This window comes from Sinohyriopsis cumingii, chromosome 5, assembly GCF_028554795.1.
Source record: "Sinohyriopsis cumingii isolate HCF-2022 chromosome 5, ASM2855479v2, whole genome shotgun sequence".
In the NCBI taxonomy this organism is placed as follows: domain Eukaryota; kingdom Metazoa; phylum Mollusca; class Bivalvia; order Unionida; family Unionidae; genus Sinohyriopsis; species Sinohyriopsis cumingii.
The window spans coordinates 82280516-82301834 of NC_142965.1; the positions used below are offsets into that span (position 1 = coordinate 82280516).

At 38.1% G+C, this 21319-nt stretch overlaps 1 protein-coding gene across 1 annotated transcript; it reads right to left on the bottom strand.

The window, feature by feature from the left end:
* Positions 1-5631: 5631 nt before the first annotated feature.
* Positions 5632-7854, bottom strand: LOC149799619 (uncharacterized). The gene is made up of 2 exons (XM_089958959.1): positions 7029-7854; positions 5632-6238 (listed from the first exon to the last, which is right to left on the bottom strand). The coding sequence occupies exons 1-2, from the start codon at positions 7530-7532 to the stop codon at positions 6050-6052; spliced, it is 693 nt and encodes a 230-aa protein (XP_089815085.1). The 5' UTR covers positions 7533-7854; the 3' UTR covers positions 5632-6049.
* Between the last annotated feature and the right edge of the window lie 13465 nt (positions 7855-21319).

The following is a 21319-nucleotide window of genomic DNA, read 5'->3' on the forward strand; positions in this document are numbered from 1 at the left end:
ATCATTGTAGTAAGTTAATGTCAGAGAAATCCTACAAAAGGAAGCATATATATATATATATATATATATATATATATATATATATATATATATATATGATTTTTCCTCCCTTTTCCTTTTTTTTCTTGCATATTTTGGCTTTGTTTGTTTACTACAGTGATATAATTTTAATGGCCTGTGCTGATAAAATATAGTTTGATTTTTTTGAGAACTAACTATTGCAATTAATTCATAGTTGATTTTTGTTTATTTGGAGACACCCGTGATGAAATTCTCAACGAATGCAAACGAAATATCTGGCAAACAGCTTGGATCGTTACTCGATGTACACGCCATATTTTTTCTGGATCTGCCTAGCTTAGCCTCGTTTTCGTGATATATTAATATTCATGAGATCTCATTAAGAATGGTTTATTACGTACCAACGCTGTATGTATATGACATGCCAATACGTTTAAACAAAAATGTAATGGCACGGCTTAACGTTAACGATGCTGCCGCCGGACACAGTGACAGATATGCATGTCTCGCAAGTTCTCAATCCGCAGATTGCAGGCTGGACAGTTTGTCTCCTAAACCCAATAGATGACTTTGGATAATACTGAACAACATTATTTAACTGCACTCTTTCTCAGAGATTCGGACATCTCTTTACCTCTGTTAACGGTGGCGCTCAGGAAGACGTTTTTTTATATTGTTTTACAGATACAATAATTAGCTATGCAGAGCGTGGCCTCCTACATGTTAGAATCACTAGGAAGAATTAACAACAAGATATATACATATATATACACACACACACACACACACACACACACACACACACACACACACACACATATATATATATATATATATATATATATATATATATATATATATATATATATATATATATATATATATATATATATATATGGTTAATTGGTGTCCGGCTTTGACGCACAGTGAAAGACATACATTATCGGCAGCGACTTCTACGTTTATGAATGGTTTATTCTAAAGGTTTTGCGCAGAAAGATTTTTTTTCTTCTTCAGAAATGCAGTGCCTATTATCAGATGTTGCGACCGAATCGTTTGCGAATGTGAACTACATGTTAGATTTATGGGCAATACCGCAGAATTTCTGCAGCCCTACCAGCTGGTACTGAAACTGTTTTCCAGAACTAAAGAATAGCCATCTGCAACAAAACGTGTTTCAAATATGGTTTTAACTTGTTTCTCTGAAGTTGTTTATGCTTTGTAAAATATATTGTAATAAAGTTGGAGTATGCGTATTTGGTTATAGCGCCCCGTTTTAAGGAATTCTTAGATTTTTGTGATTACTTGTCTGATTATTGAAATTCGGTGCAAAAGACATATTCCTTTGCCCGAAACAATTGGCCAGTTACTAGGAGCAAACGTCACGGAGTAAAGTGTTAGTGAGATTCCATGATACCATGGTTCACTAGTAGTGAATTCAGGTTCAAACCGAATGAGTGTCCCTGAAGAACAAAGTCCCTACTAAAATCTAATGGTGTACAGCATTGGTGATGTGACTGCAGTGGCAGTATTTACAGTAGGAAGCCGGTAAATTACACCATGGAATCAATAATAAGGGACTCGGCAGATACCGTTTATGTCGCCATGGTGGCAAATGTAGTGCAGTTATACTGGCGAAATGTGCATGGAAACCATACATTTACTGGCCTAAGGTGGCGGAGTTAAAATAGTTCCCTGTGTTAGGGGAGAGGTGCATAGTTTCTACGGCGAAAACTGCTGGCGGCAAGGAAATCTAATGAAAAGAAACCATTCAGATGTGCGGTTGATATATATTTGGCAGGTTGTTTTATCAGTGGTCTTGCAGTGATTAGAGTAAAATTTGTATGTAAAACGGACACGTCGATCTTTCTAATTTGCAACTGACGTTGTATGGAAGTGTTTGTAAGATTGGGGTAAACTTATGACTTCTAGCGGGAATCGTGCCTGGGTGTGACACCGCTCGGTCAAGTAAAGACCCCTGGCTTGTAACAATATGATAAGAAAGTTTGTAATGGCCCTTCGCAGAGATCTGATATATTCCTTTTATTTGTTAGATGCGGGTATTTTGGGGCTCTTTTGACTTCTTGACGTAATAAGAGTTCATCTTTATTGGACTGTTTTTCTCATCTCCATACATAATAATGGTGTTTTTGGCACGCATAATGGAAACTATCTCAGACAAAATTGGACATTCAGAGCTGAGTTTGTTCAAGAGCATGATCTTCTGGACAGGAGAATTGTGTACAGCGTATGAAGAGCAATGCAACTAGAAATATTCTACCTTTTTTCGATGTTATTATGTCTCCTTCCAGCAAGGTTAAGGTTTGAGGGTGAAGGATCAAATGAATGATGTAAACAGCGGTTTTTAAAATAAAAATGTAATCTGAAGATGAAATCATAATAGTTATGAATAATTCATATTATCTACTCCATGGAAATTCTTCAAAATTCAGACATGCACTCTGCCAGTAACCTCTGCACAGATACAACTGACATATTGGTTTGACTGGAAGGGGGGGGGGGGGGGTAGAGGAACTACCAGAAACTCAGATGAGTAGATAGAACAGATTGTATTGTACCACTTGCGCAAAATTTCTAGTGACGTATGAGTTATCGCGAGATATTCTGTTGTCATTGACGGGAACTACTACTACTTATTGGTGAAAGTATGTCATCCTGAGTTTAGACTCTTTTGTCCACAGTCATCAGATTGGATGGGTGTGTTTATGATCCCAGACATAAGATACGTGTAGGTAGAAGAGACATGCGTATTCTCATGATTCATTGAATATTTTCTCCTTTGTTTTCTTTGATTTTGTTTTTGCATTTATATGCACTACTGGTTCGTAGACACTAATGCACGAATGGTCATTGAACAGTGTCAGCAAAGTTAGCAATCATAAAATGTAAATCATGCTTGTGACGACCTACTTTTCTTACTAAATAGGTTATGCTAAGTTTATGGAGTATTTACGAGCAAAGCAGACGAGACACGTCAGTCTACATAATAATCTTTTGTTTTATTCTTTAATCTAAGTCTTACAAATGCTTTAAATTAAAAGTGTAAACATTATACATAGCATTAATTTGGCTTGATTTTATGGATGGGAAATAACACTGTTTCGTGCAGATTCACTTTACGTGGTACTTTTCAAAAGTGCCAGTCTTATTATTGTTTACAATCTATTTTTCAATTCTTTCAGGAGGCCTATGTTCCCGAATTTTTGGCATTTCCTGAAATGAGTGCTTATAACGTTTCGTTGTACTCTGGGAAACAGCTTATTAGCGACATAAAATCCTACGAGCATGAAAGACTAAGGGGCAGAATAATCAAGGAACATAAACAACTGTCACAGAGGGTTTTCTCCCTTTTACATGTACACGAACGTGTTTATGGAAGTTCACTTGTACTAAAATGGTACGTGTAAAAATGCTACCTTGAAAAAAGTTTCATGTGACACCTTTATTGATACATTTATATTAAAAATATATGCAAAGAAAAGTCTGTAATGTTCTATTGTATCAAGGAACATTATCATGGCACCGATCGATCTGACGAGTCATATTATCGATACAAATTACAAACTCACTGCATGGCATATCTACAAAACTTCGAAAATATGGTTTCACACTCATTTCCTGGTCTGGCCAGAAAAATGAATCATCAAGCTATATTCTTATTCTATTTTCTTTTTAAATATAAAGGGTTAACGTTTCATTTGTAGAAAATGTCAACCTGACACCTACCGTTTGGGTTTATGTTTTGAAAATTTGTTTAACATTTACACACATTAATTTAGTAGTCAACACTTTAAGCGGAAACGTTCAATAAAGAATAAAGGATATATATATATATATATATATATATATATATATATATATATATATATATATAGATAGATAGATAGATAGATAGATAGATAGATAGATAGAGAGAGAGAGAGAGAGAATATGTCATGTCTCTGTTTTGCCACACATGGGCTATTTATTTCAATATTTACAAATACTAAACAACTCATATTCCTTTTATGAACAGTTTACATAGTTGGGAATGATTGAATGATTAAGTATGTGTTTGTTATTTTTAGCGGATATGATCACTGTCCCATAAATGACAGTTTGTCTTGTAAACATCAATTAAAATTCTTGGATCTCAAGATGTAATCATCTAGATGTAAAGACCTAATGGATACCTCAAGATGTAATCATCTAGCTGTAAAGACCTAAATGATACATCAAGATGTAATCATCTAGCTGTAAAGACCTAATGGACACCTCAAGATGTAATCATCTAGCTGTAAAGTCCTAATGGATACCTCAAGATGTAATCATCTAGCTGTAAAGACCTAAATGATACCTCAAGATGTAATCATCTAGCTGTAAAGTCCTAATGGATACCTCAAGATGTAATCATCTAGCTGTAAAGACCTAAATGATACCTCAAGATGTAATCATCTAGCTGTAAAGTCCTAAATGATACCTCAAGATGTAATCATCTAGCTGTAAAGTCCTAATGGATACCTCAAGATGTAATCATCTAGCTGTAAAGACCTTAATGATACATCAAGATTTAATCATCTAGCTGTAAAGACCTAATGGACACCTCAAGATGTAATCATCTAGCTGTAAAGTCCTAATGGATACCTCAAAATGTAATCATCTAGCTGTAAAGACCTAAATGATACCTCAAGATGTAATCATCTAGCTGTAAAGTCCTAATGGATACCTCAAGATGTAATCATCTAGCTGTAAAGTCCTAATGGATACCTCAAGATGTAATCATCTAGCTGTAAAGACCTAAATGATACCTCAAGATGTAATCATCTAGCTGTAAAATCCTAAATGATACCTCAAGATGTAATCATCTAGCTGTAAAGTCCTAATGGATACCTCAAGATGTAATCATCAAGTTGTACAGTCATAATGGATACCTCAAGATGTAACCATCTAGTTGTAAAATCCTAATGGATACCTCAAGATGTAATCATCTAGTTGTAAAGTCCTAATGTAAACCTTAAGAGTGAACTGATACAAACTTGCAGCATTTATGTTCAGCGCGCGACCTGATGAATGGATGAGTAAACGAACTGCAGTTTAATATCCGCATGTCATACAATGAAATAAATAGTAAATAAAAGATGAAATTATAACTTGAGACTAAAGATTAGTTGGAAGCCGTAATGGATTATCTATTTGTTTTCCAGACCTGAAATAGCTGTTCTGTTGTATTCTGAAGAATAAACAAATATGAGTTATCTCCCTTCCATCCATATAAACCATATAACCCATATTTGTTTAATCTTCTGAACTCTACCAAATTTGATCGAACATGGCTGGGAAAAGTTTCTTGTGTCATTTTATTTCTTTTGTTCTTCTTCTTCTTCCTCCTCCTCCTCCTTCTCTTCTTCTTATTATTATTATTATTACTATTATTATCATTATTATTATTATTATTATTATTATTATTATTGGTCTCCAGATATCCTAAGATTTTAGCAACAACTAGTTTTAAAACTTGCTTTAGATTTCTTCCTCTTCTGGAAGAGCAAGCTTATTATGATCAAACTTTGAAGGAGTACATGCATACCTGACACATACAAGTGAATGTGATTTTAAGGTATTTCTAGCTTTTATTTCATCTCCGATGCAAAGTTGTGTAAAGAAATTTTTAATTTCACCACAACTTCAGGGAGAGTTAATATCATACATGATTTGTCCCCATTTATCTACTGAAGTTGATCAGTGAGATTTTAACCTTTTAAACAATTAAACTGCCTTTGAATGTTGGGTTAATCCAAGTGAGCAATATCAGCTTTATTTGGACATCGAGTTATTTTGTCTCCTCTTCCTGCTTCTCCTTAGTTAGACACACATACACCAACGCTTTGATACCCACTGAACAGGAGTTTGATCTGTTTTAGTCGTAAATAAAATGTTTAAAATGAGATTTATTTATTTTAAGAAATAAACAGAAAACCAAACCAAAGAAAACAAAAAACAACATAATATATGTTACGGGCGAGTAAGTCTACCAGAATTTCGAAACACAGTAGAGGTAGGTGGCAGCATCGCGCATGGCTTCTGGTGTGTAGTAGTGAAGCAGACGGTTTTTCCAGACAGTCCACGCTGTAGCATCAGTTAGCTTGGGAATGGGACGGTTCAGGAGTGTGATCGGAGTACCAATCTTGTAGTGGTTAGCCACCCATCCAACTGCATCCTGTGAGATATTTGAAGGGAAATCTGTACATCAAAGCATATGAAATGCAATGAAAGGAAAAACAAACAAGCGTAGTATTACCCGCTAAATATGTCCAGTATATAATAGACATTTTACACACGCCCAACCATCAGTGACACACACACACACACACACACACACACACATATATATATATATATATATATATATATATATATATATATATATATATATATATATATATATATATAACTTGCAGGTCTTAATCATTGACGTATCATAAAAGTCTTCACTGTTGTAAATAAATTAATAAATGTTTTGCTTTAAACGATGTAAAACAATTAGAGTCGTAAGTTATTCGCCTCTTTGAAAACAAGATTGTGTGGCGATGCATTGGGCAAAAGTATGCTTACATATTTTTATTTATAACGGTACTGCTCATATTCCCTGAGAGCAAAGAAGCAGAAAGCAGGAGAGTATAAATTGTTGCACATGGTTCAGATTAAACAACAGGTAAATCGCAAGAAAGATTAACAACAACATAATCAAAATAATGGTTCTGACAAGATTTCGTTTTCTGCGATGTTCGTTGATGAATAAAGACTGGAAACATATAGTAATACGAACAAATAGTTTTGAAGAAAAATATTGTTAAACCTTACATGTATGTCCATAAATTGTCAGCAAACGATTACTTTAAAGAAATCGCGCTAATATCATATAATCAATTGCGAAATGCTTTTCTGTCATGCGTTTCTGCCCCCCACCCCCACCCCCTGCAGAATATATTGCCATCGATAAGATTTACCTTAATTCCATTGAAATCCACTGAGGACAGGCATGTGCAGACTTCATCAGATGGTGGAGTTTGCAGGACTTTGGGCCATTCGGTCTCTTTGATCCTTTCCCACAGATCCTGCATGTGGAACACATGAGCCACGCGCTCGATGGCCGACCAGTGAGGGCCTAGGCCGTCTTTGGAATTTCCAAGAGTGCTGAGGATTTTGTCGACAACGTTCATGGTACGGGTCTGGAAGTCATTTCCGAAACCATCCTTTGGTGCATGTTCAAAAACGGGTTGGTCCGAGAAAACATCTTGGTTCACTGTTGGTACAAAATTTATCTCAGTAGCTTTGGGGTTGAAGAGTTTGAGTCCTTCCACGGTCATAGAATGGATTGCATGGGCAATAGTTTCATTATAATTTGGCGATAATTTCGTGGAAGGAAAAGTGCTGGAACAGTTGACGGTGGGTTTCGTCGCGGACAATCCAGCAATGGAAGTACAGAAAAGCGCTGCTAACAAAAATTCCATGGTGAAAGCTTCTTGATTTCCCAAAAGCGAATGAGATCCTTGTGAGGTGACTACCAATTTAACGAAAAATGTCACACGGTCGACCTTGTGATTAGACCAAGTTAGATTATAATGGGTAATCACGCTGCAAAATTATCGGGTCATTTACTAGAAAACTTATCTGTCTTGTCCTGATATGTGACTCTCACCTGCTTCTTATCCAGTAATGTCTTATTATTGTCTAGAACGAAACTAATACGTCAGATATGGTAGTATTTCAACAATAATATTAATACATAAACATGTAAGTCAACTTTACAGTCACGTGAAAAGGAGCCTGACTATTTCGGGCATATCCAGTAATTTAATAATCGGCGAGTCTATTTAGTAACGCGGATTCATGGTTGGAAGGCTACATGCATGTAATAATCCTTTTTAGCGGTGTAGGAAAAGAATATATTCTGAACAAAATATTAGCGCTGTATATAACATTACCATGCTTCTAAGTTTCATACAGACGCACTCAACCTTTTGTTTTCAAACGTCAATGAATGTACGTCCGACATAAACAGGGCCGACATGAGGACAACCGGGGATATACATGTAAGGGGGCCCAGGCCAAACAACACTTTTTAATTTTATAAACGAAATAATTTGCTTGAACAAGAACTAGGAGAGGCCCGGGTGATTCTTACCCCGGGGCCCGTGATTGATCTTTACGACCCTGCACATCAAAGTTCAGATAATCTGTGTTTGTACATGTAACAGAGCTCCAAGCTTACATAATCTGTGCTTATACATGTTATAGTGTGATTTTGATTTTTAACGCAGCTTTAACAATGTTTCAGTCATATTGCTAGAATGTCTGCAGTTTACAGTGATGTATACCATTGGGACTTTATGCCGCAGACATGTAGCATAATATCCCACCCAGTCACATTATCCTGACACCAGGCCGACCAGTCCTAACACTAACCTCGTAATGCTCAGCACCTAGAAAGGCAGCAAGCTATACATTTACTAGTGCAGTTTGCCTAACCACTGTATCAAGAAATGTATATGAAGTGCATATAAAAGACACGTGACTGTAGTGACTCATTAAACACACATATCCTCTTGACTCATAAAATACATCTCATGATCCACTTATTGCCGAGTATGTATGTATATATGTATGTATGTATGTATGTATAGATGTATGTATGTATGTATGTATGTATAGATGTATGTATGTATGTATGTATGTATGTATGTATACCACATAACATACAGAGGGAGAATGAAAGCTGCAGATAGAGTGTTAAACAGATGTAATTGTATTTACATGAACGGATACATGCATACATATATGCATACGTACATACATATGTACATACGTATGTACGTATATACGTAGATGTGTACGTGCGTTGGTTGACCATTTCGAGTAAAATGAAAGTACATTGCCCTAAATTTGGGGTTCTTGCTTCACGGGACGAGGGAAAGAAATGAAGGAGGAGTTGCGAGTAACATAAACTATAAAGGTTCTCACATGGTATATATTTTTTCACACCAACCCATCAACTAGTATAAGGGATACAACAACACTAAAATAAAAATTCCCAAATTTTAAGGAACTAGCGCAACGCACCAGCTTTCTTGTATAATGACAAGGAAACGTTAAAATAAAAATCGATACTAACCAGCGCGGTAAGACAGGGTTTAGTGTGCAACGAATCATTTTCACTATGGCAATTAGTGGACCTTGAATGAAAGCGCCATTGCATCGAAACCGTAAAACCGGAAGAGCTAGCGAAAATTAATAATTTGAAACTTTTTGCAGATGTATTAAATATGAACAAAGGTCATTATATTGAATTTAACAGTTCTCAGAGAGGTGATGTACATATTTAATGAGATTAAAAGGAAAACAGTGTGGTCAAAGACTTATATTCAAGAAAATAAAAGTGTTACTTTGTTGATTTCAAGTATCACTGAAAATATATTCAGATGTGTTTAACAGAATACTTTTAATGATGATAGCACGGAAATGAGACACAGAATCAGTGAAGGCGAAATGGTTAAAATAATACAGTATAAAGGACTAAACAATGTATATTGATGTAGATTAATATATACATTTATATTCGGATATATTTACCTAACATTTTCAAGATCTTGCAAAGTTGTTAAGACAAGTTTTAGAGGACCATTATAGATTTAAAACAGCACACTGCGACTCATTATATCTTTATATGATGTAGCTATTTTAGATTCAACTATAACAATGACACAATATCCGAAATTTTTTATAACTTTTAAAGGATTGAAGATCAAATTTTTGAAAATAACGTGCCTGTTATTAACTGATGTATTGTTGGCTTGTTGATAACATCAAAAAACAACATATCAATCACAAATATTTTCTGTATGTTTCTATTTTGTTTAAAAAGACTATCAACAACAGCATTTGTTATGCATATTTAATTTTCATTGTTTATTATTTATTATTTTTATTTTAAAAAATGTTATTTTATTATATGCTATTATAATGTAACATTGTATATCGGACTTACCATTTTCCAAATTCAAGTTTATCTTCTACTTGACCTGAATTATTGATTTTTCAATTTGTAATTATTTTCAAATGTAAACAACTAATACTTGGGTAAAATATTCTCTATGGGTATGGGTTTATTATTAGGATCATTATAACAGAAGTACATATGTTTATTTGTGTCTGGATCTAGGTTATTGGGATTCCCCTAAAATTTACCTGGTGTACCTGACATTGTCCAGGTTATATATTATAATTTTAGTAATTTTGACCCTAGGTCAAGTGAAAGACTATAATCTTGTTACTGGAAAAAATATTCATTAGTGCTAAAACACTTCGCATACTCAGTTTGTATTCTTGTTGTGTTCATTATTCATTTGGGTTTGTGTTTATCTCTTCAAATTGTTCAATTCAAGTGAATTTTCTCTGGAAATACAAAAGTGCTCTGATAACATTCTTGGAAATAGAGATTTGGATTGATGGTGAATTCAAACCTGGAATTATATTACTGCGTTTCAACAACAGACTATTGGCACATCAGCATTATACAGGTCGTCACAGACACATCAACACCTCATCATCGGACTTTATCTGGGTTTCTACTAAAGTTTATTCAGAACTTTAGATTATAAGGAGTTATGTTTGTAATTCTAAGATTATTTTGGGATTTAATTCACAATACCGTAAATTCTTTTTTTCATTTTCACTTTTGTATTTTAGGGAAATAAATTATGTGTTGAAGTTTACAAAGCTTGTTGCTTTTCACTCTTTTATGTTACTTTTTGTACGAGCATAGACTCATAGTCCATTACAAATCTTTAGTTGATTAACATATGTCACCTCCAGCAGGGGTAAACTGGCAGACATGTTAACTCCTTTCCGGTTTCAAACACAAATTTATATGAACATCACGTGTCATTGCAAATACAGGTGATTGGTTGTAAATTGGTTGTTTCGACGCGTAGACAGTTGGTAACAGTCGTGAGTATGTATTATATAATACAACCGTATTTATATCTAAGCGCATCCTTGCATTAATGAGTTACATCCTATGCATTCCATAATCAATGAATGCAGATTGTAAGAGTTTAACTTACCGGTTAGAAAGGCTTATAATTGAAGTCGATTTCTGATTTATATTATTTTGAAAATGTACAGTTAGAAGGACATTGTTTTTGCGTGACAACTGATGTACTGAATTAATTCTTCCCTTCATCCAGACATTCAAAAGATCACCACCTTAACATATTCATAAGAACATAAAAAGTAATATGTTTTAGTTAGTATGTTTGTAAAGGAAGAAATTGTATATATATATATATATATATATATATACAACGGGGTCATTAAAATGTCCTTCGATGAAGGATCTAGTATAATTCATTTTGAAAAGATCGCTGTAACACTATATGCTAATAATATTAAGTGGCCTGCTTTAATTTCATCGCATCGAGGGGGAAAACAGAATAAAAAATTTGAACAGACAATAAGTGGATTCAGTGATATTAAATAAAATTTGTTAATAGTACCAACAAGAAAACCCAAAATGCACAAAAATGGAAACTTTGCATTAATGAATAAGCTTATATATGCAATCTACTTTTTCCTCAATGTTTTTTCTTCTTCTCGCTCTTCTAGTTTTAACATCATTTCTAGCACATTATTGGAAATATCATGTCGAAGAAAAAAGGAGCTAAGTGCGTTTCTCAAGGACATACCGAAGTAGTCTACCCGGGTTTCCGTGAATTGGCATCGAACCCGCTACCCTTGGCTTACAAAAAGACGAACTGCGCTACCGCAACTTCTTTTATCCCTGAAATCTTACCCTGAAAAACTGAATATTAAAGATGCATGGATAGTAGCAAACTGTATATATGTTGGTATTTTTCTTTGATAAAAGAAACGGTTCTTAATTTCAAAAGTGTCTTTTGAATAAAACATCATAAATAAGCTACCTGTACTTACCTTTATCAGACACCTGAGAAACACATAACAACGTTATACGCACAGCTATTTTAGGTACAGAAAGCGTATGAAACCACATGGAGATGTGGCAAATAATGGTCTATTGAACCCTACGGGGTCACACCACACCCCCCATGTATTCATGTGAAAGATTGTGAAAAAGAGACATTCGGAGTTCCACACTTTCTGAAGGCTATCATTAGGATCTGCGTGTACCTTATGGTAGCGTATTGTCAATACACCTTTTCAACCTGAAAATTAATGGCATCGTCAAATGCCTAAATCCAGTCGGTGCTTACTCATTACATGTTGACAATTTTAGTTATTCATTGGCAAAGTGCTAAAGAAAATCAACGTTATTGAATCCACTGACTGTTGTAAAGGAAATTCATATTTAAGCATGAATTTTACCTAAATAGTGCCCAATAACCTAAGAAAGTGTACTTTCTTTTCATTAGGTAGCCCAATGCGGAATTAAAATTTACCATGTGGTTTGTGACAATACATGAAGATATAACTGACATTTGTATAGTAAGCCGAAAAGGCCGCCTCGCCAAACTTTACTAAAGAAAGAAAGAAAGAGAAATTTATAAAACGTGGTGTAAAACGCAACAGGCAGAATCGACGTGCTACGTGATTTTTAACTTGTAACATGGTTTGAGGTGTCCATTGTAAACAGGATTCTGAGTTACGATTGTACCTGTGTGGCCTCTGAATTTGAAGGAGAGATCGACGGACGGACATATTAACATAGTATATACACTGTTTTTACAACACAGTTTTGATATCAAATCGGTGACCGCAAGAGTCGACTGGGCGAGTGTGTCACTGACATGCTACCCATTCGAATTCGAATAAAATGTGGTCGTACATCAAAATAGAATAATTAGTGTTTGGGCAACACATTTTTTAAATTAAACATGAGACGATAGAATGCGATATCAAATGGGGTGGAGCGGGCGATCTAGCTCAACCACCACCACCACACCCCCCCCCCTCCACATTAGAGCAAAATAACTGGAACGTTTCTTTCCAGGAGTTTCTGGGGCCTCTCCCCCTACCCTCCGACAGGCTCCATCCGACAGTCCATTTGCCTACTTTTTAGGCCCCATTGGACGATATTCCTGGATCGCCCCTGGAAGTCGATGGAGATAGCGTGACATTGACATGACACATACCCCAATTCGAATATAATGTGGCTGTAAACAACGTATACTTTTCTTAATATCAGTATGGTATATTACTCAACTTTACATCGAACTTTTGTCAGTCCAGCCTGTTACCAACAGCATCTAAAGACGCAAAATTCACAGAAGAAAAGAACTTGCAAACTCATGGGATTGTGCCCTACTTGTGGACAAGTGATACGTAGCAATAATGCCAAGGCACACCTATGTCCAGGAAAGAAACGATGTCACATTTGTCATCAAATCGTGGACTTCGAACACGGATGCAACATTCAAAAATAGCATTCCAAACAAGAGGAGGAAGTTGACCAGAAGAAAAGGAATTCCATCTTTTTCGATTTCGAATGCACACAAGAGACTGCCATTCACATTCCTTATTTCTGCGTGGCTCATCGACCGTGCGAGAAGTGCGTACAAGAACACATCTTTAGTCATTCCCTGCACTGTAGCAAGAATCCTGGAGGACGTGATAAAATCTTTCGGGTACCAAACACGCTAGCGATTTCGCCCAACGGACCTTAGACCCCATTGAAGAGACGTGGAGCCAAGAGGACATCGAATGTTAAGGAGATTGAATGCGCTATGCCACGGTCATGGCTCACAATTTCTCGGAATGCGATGGGCAATTTCTTCTGAATTACCTTTCGGAACAAAGTACCGAACGTCCTAAAGTCACTTTGAACGGAGCAAATCTGATCTATACAAAAGTGGAACTAGTACAGTTTAAAACTTCGTTGAGTTACTTGACCATATCATTGAGCCGAATGCCTAAAACATTTTAGTGATGTTTCCAGTGTGCTGTACTTGTGCTGGAACGTGCAACAAAGACCAACCTTGTCAGCACACGAAGGAAAAACGCGCCTTGACATGAACGTATGTCAGCGTGGAATTGTCCAAAGCTCAGGACAAGGGATACCAATTGTTAGAAGTGTACGAAATTTACCACTTTCCTAAGACAGAACAGTACCACAAGTGTGACGAGACTCAGAAAGGCAATTTTGCAGACTACATGAATGCCTTATTGATTCTGAAACATGAACCGAGTGGTTATCTTTCCTGGTGTCATGCTCCCGATGACCAAAAAGAAATTCAAAGACAAATACTTGGAGCAGGAAGGCATCCCTTTAGACCACATTGAGAAAAACGAAGGAAGGCGATCGTTTGTCAAAGTGATGTTAAATCGCTTGTGGGGCAAAATGGCACAACGACCGTGTTTACACAAGACGGAGTACTTGACAGAACCTTCCCGCTACTTCTAGATCATTCACGACAAAACCAAATACATGAAACACGTGGACGTCCTTCCTGAGGACTTGATCTTGGTCAATTACGAAGAAGACATGGACTTTATACAGGTTGACAAATTTGGAAATGTCATCATTGCAGCCAACGTGACAGTGCAAGCTCGCTTACTATTGTTCGAAGCTTTAGAATTTTTAGGAGATCGTGTACTGTACATTGACACGAACAGTCGCATCTACATAGAAATCCTTGGTTAACGTCACCCTGACATCGAATGAGACCATTTAGGAGCCTAGACAGACAAGCACCCCGACGACAAGATTCTAAGTTTTGCTAGTGGTGGTCCCTAAAATTACGGCTACGACTACCGTGACCAATGAGGAGAAGTGCTCACGGAGTGTAAAGTGAAATGATTGACTCTCAGTTATCACAGCAGTGAACTTTAGGGTACTGAAAGAAGCCTTGGAGTCTGGAGAGGATCAACATTTTAAAGTGATCACCTACGAGCTTCACAAGATTGAGCGTTTAGCCAAACACCAAATCGTCAGTCGACCTTTGGAAAAAGTGTATCAAATCGTGTACCACAAGCAATTCCGGCTTTCTTAACGCTTCACTTTACCTTATGGATACATCGATATTGGTCAGCATATTAAAATGGACAATGTCCAAGACCGATAGTTTGTTGTGACTACCAGACTAACATAGACATGGACATCACAGAAAGACCATTCAGGGAGGGCTCCTGTGTGACTGTGCCAAGTGGTGTAGCGACTTAAGAACATTACAAACTGTCCCTTGGACACCACACGTTTTTTTTACCAGTAATGTTCTACAGTGACTTGTTTATATTCCACTTTGATTGTTTTCATGCGTATTTTATTGATGTACTTAACTATTTGGCTTTTATGTATTTTTGTCTTTCGCGTTCCATTTTTAAAATGTTTTGAAATAAACGTGTCCTGAAATTATATTGTCTTGTCAGTCTTGGTTTCAAAAGTGACATTCCCTACACTATTGCTACCTCTGTTGTCTCTGCTCCCTCTTCCTCCACTTCCAAAACTATCGACGAAAACTTTGATTTGTCCTTGTTGGGAGGACTTGTATTTTCAGCATCCTTTTAACATGTTAATTGCTGCACCGAATGGTTCAGGCAAAACTGAATTTGTCAAACATTTGATCGAACATAAAACTTATTTGTTCGATCGTACACATCAACCTATCGCGTGATATTACAAAGAGTTGCAGTCGGCGTACAGCCTACTGCGAGAAAGTCACGGCGATTCAATCGTGATTGTGGCAAGCATTCTTGGCGAAGACGACGAGATCGTGTCTGACCCCAATCAAACCCGTCTGGTCATCTTCGACGACATGTTAGGAGAAGACGAAGAAATTAAACTGTAGTTTACGCGCAAAGGGATTCATCGTAATGTCAGTATCATTTACTCACCCCATCATTTTTTTCAACAAAGTAAAGCTTACCGCACCATCAGTCCCAATCCTCATTACGTGGTTTCATTTAAAAGCCCTAGAGATAATCGCAAGTACAAGTGTTAGCGAAGCAGTTAGGACCTCATTGCTTGACACATGCGTACCACTCAAACTCCTCACGCCTATTTACTCGTGGATTAACACCACCACCACCCTCAATTATTTGCGATTTCGTACCCATCTGTTTCACCACCAGTGCCAAGACAGAAAGCATGTCGTGTACAGAGAAGTGTTACGATGGTTTACGGTGACATCACGTCAACTATTACAAGGCATCATTCACATCCCACATCAAACCAAACGCTTTTTTGAGAGAAACAAAGTAGCCGTGACGCAAATGGCAGATCCCAGCATCGACACTCAAACCAAAAAGCAAATCATTTTGAAACCAGGATGTAGCGGTTCAATAGGAGGTGTCATCATTCACTCCCTCTTAAAATGGTATCTCAACGCCTCCAAAGTCATACACAAGAAAAACTACTCCCCGACCCAACGCAACGGACCCAGAAGAAAAATAGCAGTGGTGTCAAGACCATGTCAAAGCCCCATGAAAAGAAAAGGAAAAGTCCCAAGAAATTAAAGCCCAGAAATCGGCTTCTACCAACAAGGGAGGCAATGCGGCCAGAAGGCAACATTACATCCCAAGCCACGACCTGCAGCAACGGTGACCGCGTCTCCAGTATTCTCAGGCTCTTCCACTTCTCCGTTGCTAGCGATGTCAGTCAAACCCGACTTGCCACGCGTCTTTCCTGAATTGGAAACCCGTACCTGCAGGAACGTTTCCTCCAGTGGTGACACCCTCTATCTCTTTAGCTGCTGCGGAAGCTGCTCACAAAGTACCTGTTACAGAGTTTACTGTATTTATCCAAGCAAAAACTGTCCCGATTTAGTCCGTTGCGAACCCCTCCACGACGCGTAATGCCTGCCTTGAAAATGATACAAGAGGCTGACAATCAATGGCGACGCATTCCACTATAAAAAGACCCGTACCAGACGATAAGTGTCAGTGTTTTTGTGCTCAGGAATAAACAAAAGTGTCATCCACCAGAAGCCATTCCTCATTTAACCCCAAAGGAAAGAAAAGGAAAGGAAAGGATTGCCTCCTCGTATATCCAAATGCAGGGGCGTGATATCCGTCCTGTCCAAAGCCGCTCCACCCATGCGAAAAGAACTCATTCAAACATCATTGAAGGACGTCATCTATACCGTGTGTGAATGCTGCCTGAATGTCTTGAAAGGCACCATACCTTTGTCTCAACATCAGAAAGAATGCTTAGCCAAGCATCGACACGTTTTTCGCCAAATGGTCCAGAAGAAAATATCCATCCGTCAAAAGAAAGAGATGTTAGTTCAACACGGAGGAATTTTGCCCATGTTATTAAGACCATTGCCGAAAGGAGTATTAGAAACAATGCTGGGATGAATCATGGGAGCAAGAAAAATACAAGCAAGAAGATAACAGTGACCTTTGGAATCCGATGACAGGACGAAAGCTGATTTTATTACCCTACTAACGATGGATGTAATTCCATCGATGGCAAGAACAACGGAGCCCGCATTTATCTCCCAATCATCATTTGACCGAGACGACCCAGTTACAACATGAATTGCAATCGTTGATGGATCTCAGCGCTTTGTCAGAAACGGAAAAATCGCAACGGTAAGGCCAAGTGTTGCAACGACTTCAGCTCTTTATCCAAAGAGCTTTAGACAAAAATGCTCGACCCACTCTGAAAGATTTTAAGACCCTGATGAAAACTCCATCACCACCACCACTTCCAGTGACCAAGACAGATGCAGCCACATGGATTCTAGATGAAGAAGACCTGCGAGAAGTCTTTCAAACACAGTCAGTGGCTCCCATCCCTAGAAAGATTTCAGCGCCCTTGTTGACCCATTCCCCCACACCTCAACGAGAACTCAAAGATTGGGTTGAAAAGATTATGTCCACTGCTCCTTTGACAGAAGTCAAAAAGAAAGAAGGGAAACCAGAAGTGAAAAAAGAAAGCAAGACAAAAGCCATCTTATTACCACCACTGCTACCACGACTACCCTCGACTTCTACTCCCATGGCACGTCGGACATGTAAAGCCGTTTTCAAACCACAACCACCTCACCCAAGCCTGAGTAGCATTCTTGAAGAGTGGGTGACATATTAAAAGAAGACCTGATGTAGAATGTGTTAGGCAGCATTTACTTCGATCCATGCCATCCTGCGGAATACGGAGGAGTTCAGAAATTGCATCGTGAAGCCAAAACCCGACTCAAAAGTGTCCGTTTACCTCAGTTGCAACGATGATTACAAGAACATGCCACGTACACCTTACACAAAACCCATTCGACGAAAATTTACCAGAAATCGTACCCGAGTGGAGGGCATCGATCATCAATGGCAAGCCGATTTAGCCGATGTCTCTCATTTGGTCACCTACAATCATTGCACAAATATTGTTTTGTGTCATCGACGTCTTTTCCAAATTTGCCAGGGTCGTGCCTTTGACTTCCAAATCGAGCACTGAGTTAGTGCGATCCATCAAACTGGTATTGAAAGAAAGTGGTCGTCACCCTGTACGATGGCAAACCGACAAAGGCACCGAATATTCGAACCATGCTTTCCAAAAAGAATTAAAGAAACGAGACATTCATTTTTTCACCAACGAGAATCCAGAAACCAAAGCCAGCATCGTGGAACGTTTTCAATGTGCCTTGAAAGAACGCATGTGGAAATATTTTAAGCATCAACACACTCTCAAGTACATCGACGTCTTACCGGACCTGGTCAAACCTTACAATCAATCGTACCATCGGATGTGCCCCCAATAATTATACCCGACAATGAAGTGAGCATCTTTGTGTGCCTGTTCAGTACGTTCCCGACTGTGGATGTCCCCATGAAAGGTGGAGTGTTGATGACGGTAGGTTGGGTACACATTGTCAAAACCAAACGCACTTTTCACAAAGGTTACTTACCCAACTGGACCACCCAGTCGTTTTGAGTCACTGGACGAGTGCGTGACTTATTTTCCGAGTTACAACAACTGACCAAAAACAAAGACGAAGTATATGAAATCGAAAGCAGTCTCAAACACAGAATCCATAAAGTGGGAGAACGACGTGTCATAGAAGTCAAAGTACGTTGGTTTGGACATCCTCCCAGTTTTGACTCTTGGATCGACGCTTCGCAAGTCATCGACTATAAAAAGAAGTGACCATAATGCTCTTCAACACAGCCCCAACCACAACAGTTACCACTCCTTCATCGAGTTTTTCTCTGCAAGATCGACAAAAGCAACCCTTGAGGGTATTGTGTGGAGAACGTTTGCCTAAAACGCAAATTGTCAATATCTGTCCAATTTTTATGGTATAGTGTGTCATCGGTGCTGCCATTGCCAATCTGAGTTTGCCAACCTCGAGTACAATAAAGTGGCTCATCGCCTGCACGCCTTGCAGGATGCCGCTTTGACGCAAGGAACAGACTTTCTCCAAAATGTCATCATCGACAAACAAAACACTAATGAAGCCTTCTTGATAGCAGGCAAAAATATCTTGTTTCAAACTGGCAAAGAGATTTTGGGCCGACTATGAACTCCTATAAATGTCCTGGACGATTCAGAGCCATGTATTCCTGCTTCCTTGACACCACAGCAAGGACAAGGCAGAAAGAGAGGACAATGGCCCCCCTCCAGTGGACTTCACACACCTAGATCTAGAAAGACCATGAAAAGAAGAACCGTCCTCGAATTAGACGTTTTTGATTATTAAATCACATGAAGAAAAAAATATGAACCAAGAGTATTGCGAAGTTTAATGACACAGTTCTGATAACAGCTGGCGATCCTCACAATGTGGGTTTTAACGACCATCAAAAGAAAATACTGCAAGGACGTAGTTAAGAACTGATGGATCGTTTGCATTTGGACAAGTGGTCGCAAGAAAAAGTATTTGATGAACGGGTTGGATATTCGCCTGAGACTGAATCACAATAATACTGTTTTACATTTGATGGCTCATGCCAACGAGTTACAAACCATCATCCAAGAAGCCAGACTCTACATGCGACGCCTGGAAGTGCTACCTAAAGTGGGAAACGATATCAGACACACTTTGAGCATAACGACCGCCAAGTATCTGATACGACGCGTTGAAGCGAAAACCTTCAACATTGCCGCTTCACTCCGATCCAAGATCGAAGATATCTGTTCCAATGACAGTTATCTAAAGGTTTAATCTTGGTATCGTCAGTAACAAAGCCCTCAAAAGAATCATCATTGCCAATCCTTTCGAGTTTAGCCACTACAGAGTGTCCAAGATCTCAGCCAGTCGCGATGGCAACACCTTGTGTACCAGACCCTTCGAACCTAACTTTGCTCAGAAGAAATACTTGAGATCGTACTTGTCACCGTACGAAACCATGGGACAGTTAGGGACCTATACCAATTACGGCATTTCGTACGATGATTATGCAGGAGCCTACGCTTTGTGGGCCTTTGATTTCACTCCAGACCAAGGCAGCGACGAGGAACATTTCCACCCTACAAAAACCAGTGGAACTTCAGTTTGCAGAAACTCTAACCGAGGCTGTGAACTTCATCTTGTATGCCGCATTCGACTACACTCTAGAAGTCAACAGCTTGAGAGAAGTCTCTCTTGACTATTAGACGTTATGGAAGACATGATCGCGACTCTTCTAGAAACGGTGACAAGGTAGATCGATGACTCTGTGACCATTATGTATATTTCTTCTCTTTAGCTAGGAAACGTATTGTACATCAAGAGTCCAATGTCTTCCATCAGTGAAAGTCTAATTCGACCTTACAACGTTGTCAACCTTTCAAAAATAGTTTGTTTGCTATTGTTATGTGACGTGTTGGTTAATGGTTGGTTGAATCAAAATGTGATAAAATAATAATTGTTGGTGGTTTATTTTAAAATTTGTATTTATCACTATCTATGCTCTTTGACTTCTCTCTCTATCACTCACCATGAGATAAGCTATAGCGTTCCAACCCTAAACACCGTAGGGATGTTTTCTATCGCGTCCGCGCTTGAGCCATATAACGATGTTAGGTCTCCATGGTAAAAATACCAAGGACCATCAGGCTCCGCAGCACAAGATGACAATACAAAAATAAAACATCCTTAGAAAAATAGGCCCCAAAATTAAATTATAAAAGGTGGTCTGAACACCAGAGATCATCAGGGCCCAGCAGCACAAAGCGGCAACAAAAATATCCAACTCCAAGGTCTAAAGTTAATATAAGAACCCACATTTAGTAACGTATGAGGGGGTCTTAACCCCAGGACCATCAGGGACAGCCATACAAGGTGACAAACCTAGATCAGGAATATAACATAGTTGTCATCTACATAACTACTTCGTTTTCTCTAAC